Source organism: Chroicocephalus ridibundus, chromosome 4, assembly GCF_963924245.1.
Source record: "Chroicocephalus ridibundus chromosome 4, bChrRid1.1, whole genome shotgun sequence".
NCBI lineage: Eukaryota > Metazoa > Chordata > Aves > Charadriiformes > Laridae > Chroicocephalus > Chroicocephalus ridibundus.
The window spans coordinates 38,621,908-38,634,719 of record NC_086287.1 but is presented as its reverse complement, the minus strand read 5'-3'; the positions used below and the strand labels follow the sequence as shown (position 1 = coordinate 38,634,719).

The 12,812-nt window shown below is 35.6% G+C and overlaps 1 protein-coding gene across 1 annotated transcript in view; it reads right to left on the bottom strand.

Annotated features, from left to right (window-relative positions):
- Nucleotides 1–12,812, bottom strand: part of RYR3 (ryanodine receptor 3) — a 233,033-nt gene that overhangs the window by 80,906 nt on the left and 139,315 nt on the right. Inside the window, exons 41-46 of the mRNA XM_063334430.1 lie at nt 11,046–11,175; nt 9,910–10,013; nt 6,403–6,538; nt 2,464–2,644; nt 1,900–2,005; nt 551–671 (exon numbers count right to left, since the gene is read on the bottom strand). Coding sequence (XP_063190500.1) covers nt 551–671; nt 1,900–2,005; nt 2,464–2,644; nt 6,403–6,538; nt 9,910–10,013; nt 11,046–11,175 — 778 coding nt within the window. The remainder of the gene's footprint in view (nt 1–550; nt 672–1,899; nt 2,006–2,463; nt 2,645–6,402; nt 6,539–9,909; nt 10,014–11,045; nt 11,176–12,812) is intronic.

Below are 12,812 nucleotides of genomic sequence, written 5' to 3'. Positions count from 1 at the left end.
ATTTCTTAACATTTCACTCTTAAATGAAAGCTTAAGAATGAATGGCAAAGTATTCTATTTGTTTCATTACTATTATGGATAATGTTTATACGGTAAAATTAAAGAGTTAACATACAGTAACTGTGATGTCAAAGAAGGTTAAGAATTTTAATTTTTGTCTCATGTAAACTAGACCAGAAAGAACAAGGAATCCACGGGGAAGACAACAATAACACAGAAGTTAACTGTGTATCAGATAAACCATCTCTGACTGTAAAGGGGAGTAGACAATTCTTGTGAAACAGAAAACACAACAGAAGGAGGGGAAGGAGGATAAAGTTATTTTGCCCTAGAAGAAAATGACACACAAATGACACAGCTCTAATTGATACATATCTAATTAAAATCTGAAGAATACTGTACTTGAATAAAATCTGAAGAATACTGTACTAGAATACTACTGAGCTTGTACTCAACTCTAACAAAACTGCTTTGTTTTACACCCGAAGGCTTTTGCGCCAAAAGATTTTTTTAAAAAGATGAACTGGTCTAATAAAGGTATGTAAGTTACCTTTGTTAACTGTTGACAGCTTTAGTGGTATACTTATAATCCCAACCAAATCTTCAGTAGGCACCAGAGATCGAAGGATTGACCTGATTCGAATAGCTTCCCCTTTTCCACTTTGAATAAGCTGTTAGAAAACATTTATTCATTAAGAAATTTAGTAATGAGGGGTGCATGAAAAATTTCCTGAAAATACTGACATTAATATGATTTTTTCAAACACTGGAAAAAAATGCACAGAAATTCAATTTATCCCAGCACTCTAATGCTGTTGACGATTTTCAGCTGATCGTACTTTTGAATCTGTACTAATTTTGATATCATATCAATAATTTCATGGTATTATAAATTCCCAGTAACACAAAAACCCCCACATGAATAAGATTCCTATCTTATCACCAATCTGATAAAGTGATGAAACTGAACATTTCTGAAAGACTCATGTTACAGAACCTACAGTGCCAGGTTTTGAGCTTGTCTCTTTATCCTATGAACAGATGCAAACCTGTCTGATGTATTCATGCATATTTCTATTATTTCTATGCAGTAAAAATTTCAAAAGGCATTAACAACAATGAGGTGACCAATTCCTTTCAACTTCTGGCAGAAGTCTCTGAGAATCTCTTCCAGTAATTTTCTTAACATGAAACTACTATTGCTGGCTGGCACCAGACAGTTACATACAGCTTTACAACTGATAAAGTTAATAGAAGTTAATAGCTTTGGTAATAGTAAGTAGGGGAGCTACAAGACAAATTCCTTGCTTCTTGTTGTATTGAGATACATATTGCATTTTCTGCTGAATTTATCATAGAATAGAATCATAGAATTGTCTAGGTTGGAATGGACCTTTAAGATCATCGAGTCCAACCATAAAGAATTTTAAAAATTGACAAGCAGAAGTCAAAGTAAACGAAGTCTTGCATGTAGTTGTTACAGGCATTACAGTCAAAAGATTTATTTTACATATCTTTCCCTGTATTCATGTGGTGCACACAAAAGCAGCTCTGTATCACATTCTTATGAAAATTATTTTTATAGCTTTCTACAGAATAGTAAAGGGCCAGCTTCAGAAATTTCACTGGTAGAATACATGTGAAATCTTTGCTTTGATTCCATAGTCATATAAAAATTCTCAAAATTTTAGATAAAAAAGCATAAGGAATCAAACGACAATGATTCTTTATAAACAGCTTGCAGGGAACACATCTGTCTAGATACAGCAAGAAATGTAATGTAGTTCACCTTCTGAAGGGAAGAAGCCTTTGAATAGAGAATAGTTTAGTTAGTTAGGCATGTACAGTTCTGTTTACAAATCTCCTACATTTTCTGAGCAAGTGACAAAATGAACTTACATGCATTTCTGGTGCACAACGTCCAAGCAAATCTATGAGAGCTGAGTAAAATGACATGATTGCATTGCCCATGTGCACAATCTCCTCTTCTTCCTCCTCCTCATCACTAGAAGGTAAACAATACCAGTGAGCATTTTTGCCAATATAAGTTTATACCTCCTCTCTGGAGCTAGATCCATGATCCAGAGACTATTAATCAGACATCCTAATTTCCTCTGGCTCCAGACTACCAGGTTTTTATCCCTAGAGTAAGCATGCAATTAAACAGTAATAACTGACTTCACATGAGACTTCTATATTTGTCTTTCACTTTACCTTAGCTTCATTCCACAACAGCCTTCTCCTTTGCGTTGTCATTCAGGCTTCTTCTCTTCTGTAACTCTCATTCCACTTTTCTCTAGCTCATGCTTTATGAATTCCATATGACAACTGCTTGGGGTTGAGAATCTCTAATGCTCTCTATATAATGCCTTACACAACGGGGCCTATTATCTATGTATTGCAAGCGTGATTAAACCAGTTATTAAATCACCATTTGCCAAACAAGCATTCACATTTACTTACCCTTCTCTTTTATATGCCTGGGAGGGAAGGTCACGAGTAGGATTCTCTGAGATCCTGATAGCCTCCTGCATAGCTGCCAGCAAACCATTTCCTCCTTCTCCCCTAAGGTCTGGTCCGAAGCACTCTGGCCGTCGAATAAGGAGCTTGACAACAACACTTGCGTTTTCCTCAACACTTTCACCTGAGGACCAAAAAGCACTACACATACTTTCTCCTCAAAAGTCAGGAGACGACTACATTTTCCCTCTAAATTTTACAAAATATAAAACAAATCCTCATCCTTATTTTTGAAAAGAAAAATGCATCAATTTGGCAGTATTGGATGTGCTTTATCAAAAATATACCGAGGTTTAAAAGTGACAGTGTAGACTTCCTTTGCAAAAGTTTAACTACTTCAACCTAGAAAGGTTCACTTTAGAAGGTTAATTTGCTTTTAATCGCAAAGACTGCTCTCTCTGGTATAAAAGGTAATAGCTCCACGAGGCAAGAAGCGTGCAACTGGGGAGAGCAGGACGGAAGTTTTGACTCCAGCCAACCCTCCCAGCCTCTCACTCTCTCCCTTCTTTTGTGGGACAGCAAAAATATAGTTGGAAGGTGCAACAACTCATGGATCAAGATAATGACTGTCTAGTAGAGAAAGCAAAGACTAAGCATGCAAGCAAAGCAAAAAGAGAAAATCGTTCACTGCGTCCCAGGGCCTCAGCATGTGTAATGGTTGTTTGGGAAGCCAAGCGCCATAACCACGAACGTTCCCCTCTTCCTCCTCCTGTCCCTGAGCTTTTATTGCTGAGCACAACGTCATAGTATGGAATATCCCTTTGGTCAGTCTGGGTCAGGTGTCCCATCTGTGTCCCTTCCCAACCTCCTGCCCATCCCAAACCCACTCACTGGGGCCAGGGAAGGAGGGGAAGGGGCAGAGTGGGAAAAAAAAGGAGAAAGCCTTCACGCTGCACAAGCACTGCGCAGCCACAGTCAAAACACTGGTATGTTATCAACTGTTTTAGCCATAAATGAAAAGCACAGAACTATATGAGTTGCTATGAAGAAAGTTAACTCCACCCCAGCCACACCTAGTACAGGACATGAGAGTTATTTGATTTTTAATGGGACAATTGAAGCAAGGATGTTGCTTAACATTATGTCCTCAGCACTTCATCAGTGGAAAACTCATCTCAGAGTTTAATCTTCTCAATATGACTAAATATACCTAGAGTAAAACCTCCTGATTCTGATGCACGTTTAAATATTCGTTACATCTTGTGCTTGCTATTTAAAGCCTGAAATTGAATACTTCATCTTTTCTATACACAAAGATCACATTAAAATCAGTTTTAAAGGTCATGGCTTGCCTGAAACAACTCCATTTATAACAGCTTTGTGTGGAAAAATGTACGTGTATTGTATAAATTCAGTATAGGCAGACAGGTTGTGATATAGATGCTTGCTGAATAAAACTCACCAGGAAAAAGAACCTTCATACAAATGAACTCTTTTACGTAACTAACTGCTTCACATACAAGCATGATAATAATTGAATCAAAAGCTCAGTTTATGGTTAAATGCAACTGTTTAGAAATGCACAGTGGCTACCTTGTGAGAATATTGATAACCTGTAGGAAGATATGAAATTAGTGGGACATACAGGAAGAAAACAGATTACAGGAAAACAATCAGTTCACAGTAACTGAACCTGCAATGTCAGTAGCTTCGATCATCAGTATCTATATTTTACATGCAAGCTACAATACTAAATCAGTACAGAAATGCAAGTAGCAAGTTTATATTAAACTGAATGTTGCAGCTTTGGCAGCCACCCAAAAAAGTAGGAAGTAGCAACCTGTGGTTTAGCTGAGAGCAGCAGTGGTACTACCAGGAAGTCCAAGTCAATCAGAAGCAGTGATAGGTGAGATACCTGGGCCTGCTGGCTCTAGAAGGAGCAGCTGACCACTTTAAACATCAGTCTTGTATTTTTCCCATTTAAAACACTGTTATGGTCTTAATATGGAATATAGGACAAGAGGCAACAGTTTCAAGTTGCTCCAGAGAAGGTTTAGATTGGATACGACAAAAAATTTCTTCACTGAAAGGGTTATTAAGCATTGGAACAGGCTGCCCAGGGAAGTGGTTTGGTCACCATACCTGGGGGTATTTAAAAGAAATGTAGACATGGCACTTAAGGACATGGTTTAGTGGTGGACTTAGCAGTTCTAGGTTTACAGTTAGACTCAATGATCTTAAAGGTCTTTGATTCTATGATTCTATACCTTAACTGTTGACTTTACACAGATTCTTTTTTTTTCCCTTTCTTTCTTCTCCTTTTCATTCACCTTATTTTCATACTGCAGCAAAAAAGCAGGATTTTAAATCTTAAAGTCAACAACTTTAGTTTCATTTGGTTAAAACCTTCTAAGTGAAGATTTTTAAAAGGAAGCCCTTATCAGCAAAAGCTGTTTGCACGTAGTTTTAATTTAGAATGTGCAGGAAAGACTTACTTCAAGCACAGAGAACCAAATTAATCTTTAATGTTGCTCTATTGAAGTCAACAGAATTTTATCAAGAATTAATTAGTCTACATTTTCAATTTACATTTCTTTGTACACTGCATTTGCCACTAGAATCTTATCCTGACCTTCTCTGTATATGTATTTCTTTTCCATAACCCTTCCAATGGGATGCCAAACTTCTGAAAATAGCTTTAATATTTTGCAGGCTGCTCTAATTTACCACACAGGCCAAGTTAATGAAGAACTTTGAAGAAAGAAGTTATGCTTATTCCCAGGATTCACCGGCCAGAATCAAAATTCATTCACGTGTTTACAAGTGTGTGTTTGTTGCTTTTATCTCAACAACCCAAATATTTTACTAATTTATATTTGTAATTGTCCTCTCAAGCAGAGCACACAGAGAAATAAGTAATCTGATTTTCAAAAGTCCTATCTCCAAAACTGTCATAATGAGAAGCTTCAAAACCCCCACCATAACTGTTTTTCAGAAAAAAGTACCTGAAACACTTGAAACCGAAATCTGATTCTACTAACTAGCAGTCCACCCAGCAAATTTATATTTAGATTTATAAAATCAACAACGAAAACAATTTCTACATTTCTTATAGGAGTTTATCAATTTAGTTTAGCAGCTCGCTCAATAGCTACAGGCTTATCAACAATGAACGTACTTCAGTTATGTTTACTGTCCCTAGCTGTCCTTTAAAACGCTTTGCATGTTGGTAGACCATATAGGTGTTGAATGGACAAATCTTTTCATCTCATCTAATCTTTAATCTAAATTACTGGTTCGATGAAAAAAAATCCACATGAACTGCAGTGCTTTTTGTTCAATGGCATTCAGATAATCTAAATATGACTTTAGCGTATTTGTTTCATAAACTTTAAAAGGAAGTTTCCCACAGAAGAAAGTATAAGATAGTTATCAAAAAAGAAGATTTTTTCCTTTTTTAAGACATCAGATTTAAATTACTCAGTCAGGGTACTTTACAAACACTGATCCCTCAGAACTATGTGAACACATGACCTATTGAAAATTTGCTTTTTGGAATGCGAAATGGCTTAATTAAAAACGTCTATAATCTCTCAGTGGCCAAGAAAGGTCTAAAATCAGTGCTCACTGGTTATGTTTATAACCAGCCTATGTGGTATATGTAAATACCACAGTTTGTTTACTTAATGAATTCCTAATATCATTTGCTACCTTAACAGGTTACTCTTAAATTACGCAAATTGCAAAAAGAGTAAGGAAAAAATGCAACTAACTATGAAGATCAAAAAAATGACAATAAGCGTCATATACTAACAATCTTGTATTTGTAATGAGAACAGTATGCGTTAACCTCTCTTCATCCATTAACACATTTTTATGGTTAGAAAAGTAATTTCAAGGAAACCTTTTGATGGAATTTGCGTGCCAAGAAATCACACTTACTGTTAACAAAAACTGCAAATCTCAAGAATGACAGGTAACGTTCACCCTCTATTGGATTCCATCCGATGTCTGGATATCCTTTAGCCAGCAATACTGGACAACTCTGCAGGCCACAACCCGCCAGGTAGGTAACAACCTACAATACAGAAGCAATCATTTATTCATGTGTTTAGAAACAAATTTCTAAAAATAAGTATGAAACAAAATTAACACAGTCATTTTTTTTTAATAACAAGGGTTTTATATACTAGGTGTTTCACCCGAGTAACTACCAACGTAGCTCATTATTGCATCAGTCTCTAGTTTCTAGTTCTTGCTTTTGATGATGATGAAAAAAATCAAGTGCTCTTTATTTCTGAAGTTACCTAATTATATGACGACTCAACAATACAACAACATGAACAAATGTGGAATGTGAAAAGCAGAATAAAATACTGTGGAATTCAGATCTTTTTTTACAGTACCTAAACAGTTAAAATACTACTGAACAACTTTAAAAAATCACACCAATAACCATGTATGGCTTACCTGCTACAATAGCAAAATAAACATTACATCAAAAGTTTATTTACTGTAATTTCAATTTTAAGAAATATGCAAAAAATTACATTTTTCAGATAATTGATAAACATCAGTGAACAGTTTCAAGAGTCTGAAACCAGAAAGATTAAAATTTTTGGTAGTATGTAAATTCCTAACACATCATTTCTTATAAAGATTAATATCTTTAAGAGAAATCTTTGAGAAATTACGAAAAATTTCATTAATTATAGTATGCTGAATTTCTGAAACATACAGAATGATTTCTCAATCATTTAAAAGGAAATTTGCAGATAGCTGCACAAACATATTAATTTTTGGTTTTATTTAAAATACACAAACAACATATGAACACAATTATAGGACTTAAATATATTTTGAAATGGGCAATGCACATCAAAAGCCTTTCATGAACCTCTAAAAAGAGATGCAAATTATCATTTCTTACAACGGAAGGCAGCCAAAAATGTGTGGCAAAAGGGAGATAGGTTTTTCTATTTGGAAAAGGGAGATATGTTACTCTGCTTAAGCAACCTATAGCAATTCCACCATACATGAGATCACATTTGGTCATTATCTAATGCCCTAAGAGAGAAACTAGTTACGAATTCAGGAAGAAAAATTATATTTCTGCTGATACAATATACAAGTTGCCTCCGAAAGGCTGCAACAGAGGAAAAATGGGCTGATGTGAAAAAATGTGCTTATTACAGTATGCAGTAGGGAAGTTACTCAGTGCACTTGGTGGAAAAAGTATGCTATTCCTAACAGGACTCAATAATTTTCTAGTATCCATTCAGAAGGTATGAGTGAATACAAACTTGTAGGAGTCTAGAGATGCAGCTCGTATAGAATTTGAGAAAACCAGTAGAATAAATTTCTTCTCCATCTGTTTTCAGGTTTTATAATGCTACCACCAAACTCCGTCATTTTAATCTATTCAGTTTACTACAGTATGTCATCAGGTCATGGGATACTTTTCTTGTGCAATCCTCTACCTTCCACACATTCACACGTTTGCAGTAAAAAGATATCAAATTTGCATTGTCAAAAGTTCAAAAGTTAAGTTGTGTATGTGTAATCTATCTGCTTTGAACACACACTCTATGCTACAAACTTTAGTCACACAGAAATGCCCTATCATTCTGTGAGTAGGGTATGTATGCCACATTCATCGAACTGATAGCTATACAGCATTTGTTTTTACTTGTTATGCAGTATACAGATTTATTTGCTGAGTAACATACACATACTGCACTTGATAAAGTTATCAACTCATCAAAGTTAATATATTACAGCCAATACATTACCATTCTTACAGGTAAAATGACACGAATTTGGGAATCCCAGTTTGAGACACATACAGCCTGATTTCTCAGCATAAAATACTGTGGACGTTGCAGCTGATATCTGTTACTGTTTGAATATTCAGCGATTGTACAGTGCCAAGTATTCCAAGGTAAGCAATCAGTAAATGAGGAACATGGGACAAAGATTTCAGCAGAGCCTGTTGTGATAGGACAAGGGGTAATGGTTTTAAAATAAAGAGGGTAGATTTAGACAAGATATAAGGAAGAAATTTTTTACAATGAGGGTGGTGAAATAGTGGAACAGGTTGCGCAGAGACAATCTCTGGAAATATTCAAGGTCAGGTTGGATGTGGTTCTGAGCAACCTAATCTAGTTGAAGATGTCCCTTCTCATTGCAGGGGGGTTGGACTAGCTTTAAAGGTCCGTTCCAACCCAAACTATTCTATGATTCTATGTGGTCAATGGTCAACAGTGAAATTCTGTTTAAGTAATTTGCCCTATGGTACTTTCCATGAAAATATGAGACAGTCACTGGTGGCATTCCAGTCACTAGTGGTGTATCCCAAGGGTTGATACTAGGGCTGATACTGTTTAATATCTTCATTAATGACAGGAAAGCGTGCACTCTCAGCAATTTTGCAGGTGATACAAAACTGACAGTTGTTGTCAATGCTTTATCTAATTAGGATATTCCTGTGCTTTCTCACACCTTTCCCATTCATATTCTTGTCTCTGTCTTCTGCTAGCTATCCCCATCATACATTCATTTATTTCCATTTCCCCACTTTTCCTCTCCCACAGCACACGCAGATCACAAACACCCCCACAACCAGTTCTATTCTCATCACAGGAGTCTCTCATACTGCACAGAAGCTTTCCCTGTGCTAAGCTATCATTGAGATGCTTAACTGTTCTCCTCCATTTATATTAAACCCTGCTTCTGTTTTCTGTTTCCCAGTGCTGTGCTATCACATATCACTTCCTTTCCTTGCTTTCTACTTCTTCTGACTTTGCACCCATCTTCCATCTCTTCATGTTTTCCTTCCTCGGTATACAGAGAACTTCCGTGTCATTTTTTCGTATCTTTTTACCCCCCTTTTCTAGTTCATCCTGCCTCTCCTCACATTTCCCTTTATTCCTAACCATAGCCAATGACCTGAGTCCTCGATTCCTTTTCCTACTGCACCTACCCTTAAAATCCTGTTCCAACTACCCTTCTTCAAATACCTGCCCTTCCATTCTCTTAGCTCTTACCTCCATCCCCACCAATCTCTGATTTACTTAAGCCAAAAGACCTGTTTCCTTTCTTCACATTCTCCTCTAAATTCTCAAGTTTTCTCCTCCCCAAACAAGATTTCTTGATATGCTTTTTCTCCTGTTTCACGCCTTTTTGCTTGTCATCCTTTCTACCTTATAACAATAGTGAAAGGATGCAGAAGATAGAAATAAATCTCTTTTGTTGTGGTTCCCACTAAGTGTAAAGCAAAATCAGGAAAAACACCACTCAGTCCATCATACCTTGAGACAGCACATCCCTAGAGCAAGTATTTCTGAGGAGATCTTATCCAAAAGTTACAACGATCAAACTTGCCCTTTTCCCTTCCAGCACAAGTACACTATTTAACAAACAGGTAAAAAGGGCAGAGTGATCACTTACCTTATCGAGATCTGGCTCCTCCAATGCTAGCGCAAGCTCATTGTTATCCATTACAGAGGCTGCTGCAACATCTAGTGGTGTCGAACCTCTCATTGAAGGAAATGCTACAGAAAGTTAATATACAGTAATTAAATTCAGTTTGCAGTAATCACAGTCATGCAGCAGAGGGCAGCAATCACACTGAAATCTAGAACATAAATATGTTCTTAATATGTTGTATGGCTTTTCTTCAATCAAGAACATGGTTAACTGTTTTGAATAATTCAGCTAAAATAAATGCCGAATTTTTTTTTCTGGCTTGACATCCATATCTATAAACATAGCCAACCACACTGGTTTTAAATGAAGATGAAGAAATCACTATTAACAACATTGCAAATCAGTGGAATATTATGCTATTTCTTTAGCAGAGCAACATGTTAAATATGTAATTCTACACAACTCTATCAATTCAAGATTTAAAAATATGCCTATATTCAGCTAAAAGATACATTTTCAAGCTTCAGTGTTAACAGTTTTCTTTCTTTTAGGCTTATCCCATTTTCTGTGTTTAATGTGGGCAAACGCAGGAATCAAAATGGTCACCATGAGCAGCTAAAGCACTGTGAAGTCACACACTATCTTACCTTGCTATACCTTATTAATATAGCCATCTATCTATCCAAGACAATTTTCCTTCTGTTACAAAATCTAATGCACACATATTAAAAAACATACATTCAGTGATCCTAAGGAAAAATATGAAATTCACATCAGTGGCCTAAACTTTAGAGGGAAGGGAAATGAAACCAGATGAAACAGGCAATCACCATAAAGTGTCAAGTTAATCTTAGATTTCCAAACTCAACTATTTTGAGTGGAAAAAATGTCAAACCGCATGGACTTAATCCTAAATTTTTCAAGGTATTTAAAAACACAGATTTAGACTCTTCTATTTCTAGTACTATTCACAGACACATAAGGATGAAAGGAAAATGGAAAAAACCCATATGAGTTAGAGGTGAAACTACAAAATGGTTTAAGCTTCACAGAGGCTTCGTCACATGCTTCAGCTTGCTATACAAATTAGGTACTAGTCTTGTGATACCACAGTTCCTCCTGGCCTTGCTTTTAGCTGCTACAGCCACATGACATACCCAGTCCAACGCTGCTGTTTTCCAGTAAGTAACTAAGATGCTCAAACATGGCCTTTTGGTTTTGACGACTAATTCGACAGAAGTAGCACAGGAATCGACAACAGCTTGCCACCATCTTAGGAAAAACGATCTGCTGAAGAAGAAAGTTGACAAAGCAGTGAAATATGTTAATTACCAATCTGTCCCAATTCTTCCTGCACTCCTAACAAGGAAAGTATAGTGAAGTTACCAAGGTGATAAGAAGCTGACAGTTGCTTTGCTTCTAACTTAAAAAAGGACCTGCATATCCTTTTGACTTTTGTATTCATTAGGCCATTAGGTTTAAAATGTTGAAAAACATTTTGCAGAGGACTATAGGGAACATACAAAGGCGAAAAAATGGAGAAATAATTCTCATCAAAGCAATTTGCTGACCAGTAAATGCAGTTATACAAAAACTCTACCTTAGCAGCATTACGGTAACAAGCTCAACCTCCAATATTAGGTCATAGCAGAATAAAGAATATTCAAGAACCTTAGTTTATCCTCTCATATTACAATAAGAATGTACAGTCTTCATATAAAACATTTCTACAAGACTTCTATGTTGTTCGATGCATAGGTCTGATAAGATAAAACAAAATATTAAACTCTATTAACTATGCAATGCTTTTAAACCCAAAAACAAACAAAAAAACCCCAAACACTTTACTTGCTGCACATGATGTGCAAGGATTTCACCTCTGAAAATAAAACAATTTCATCTGTAGCACTCATGAAAATATGTTTCACAAGTTGCAATTAGTCATAACATCTTCTGAAATGAGAAGTTATGCCATTCTCACATTTTACTGAAAGAACAAGATAAAAAACCAAGGGACATATTTTGATGCTTGTTTAAAGGTTTTTCTATCTGATTTATTAAATTTACCATTATACAGCAATTTTTTAAAAGTGTCAAGTTCAGTTGCAGATCTATGTCCTAAGGATACTCACAAAACTAATGAGAAAATTCATTACCATCAAAGAGAATTAATTTTATATAATCTGACAAGCACCCTTAGGCAGAAGCATGAATATATTCTATGCAATAATGTATTCTATAATTTCTAAGCTGATATCTGAGCATTTTAATCACAATATCATGTATTTTTTCTTCCTATGACATCCTGCCTCCTTCCCTTCTTACCTTTCAACCATAAATAATATTGCTTATACTTTACTATAACAAAGAATAATGCATGTTGCCTTCTATGCCACACAACTCTAACTCATTCTGAGAAGTTCAATCTTTTCACTTAATGAGACAACAATCTTGCCAAAAAAGTTATGTAATTAAAAGCTAGATGATACGTATTATCTTTTTAAGACACCAGGTGCACTTCAGAGACTTGAGTAACTGTAGTTTTACTTTGGCACAGTTTTTTTCCTAATATATGCGACTCATTTGTCTATTTCAGTCATGGAGGAGCTATTATGTATAAGCAGCTTTATATACAATTTCTATTCTCAAATGTATGGTAGACAAAAATGAATGAAAAACGTTCATTCATTCATTCATGAAAATATTCAACAAAGCTTCCACCCCCCAAATTTACAGGGATTTTAACAGAATGTGTGATATAACTTTGTTTAAAAAATTACAGTAACAGCAATACTGTTAAAAATTATCATTGTAGAAATTCCTCATTATTGACAGGAATACCTATGAATATGGAATTCTAAAACTTTAAATCAGTAAGAAATAATTTTGAAGTTAAACGATTAAATTCTAAAAGCCAAAAAGGG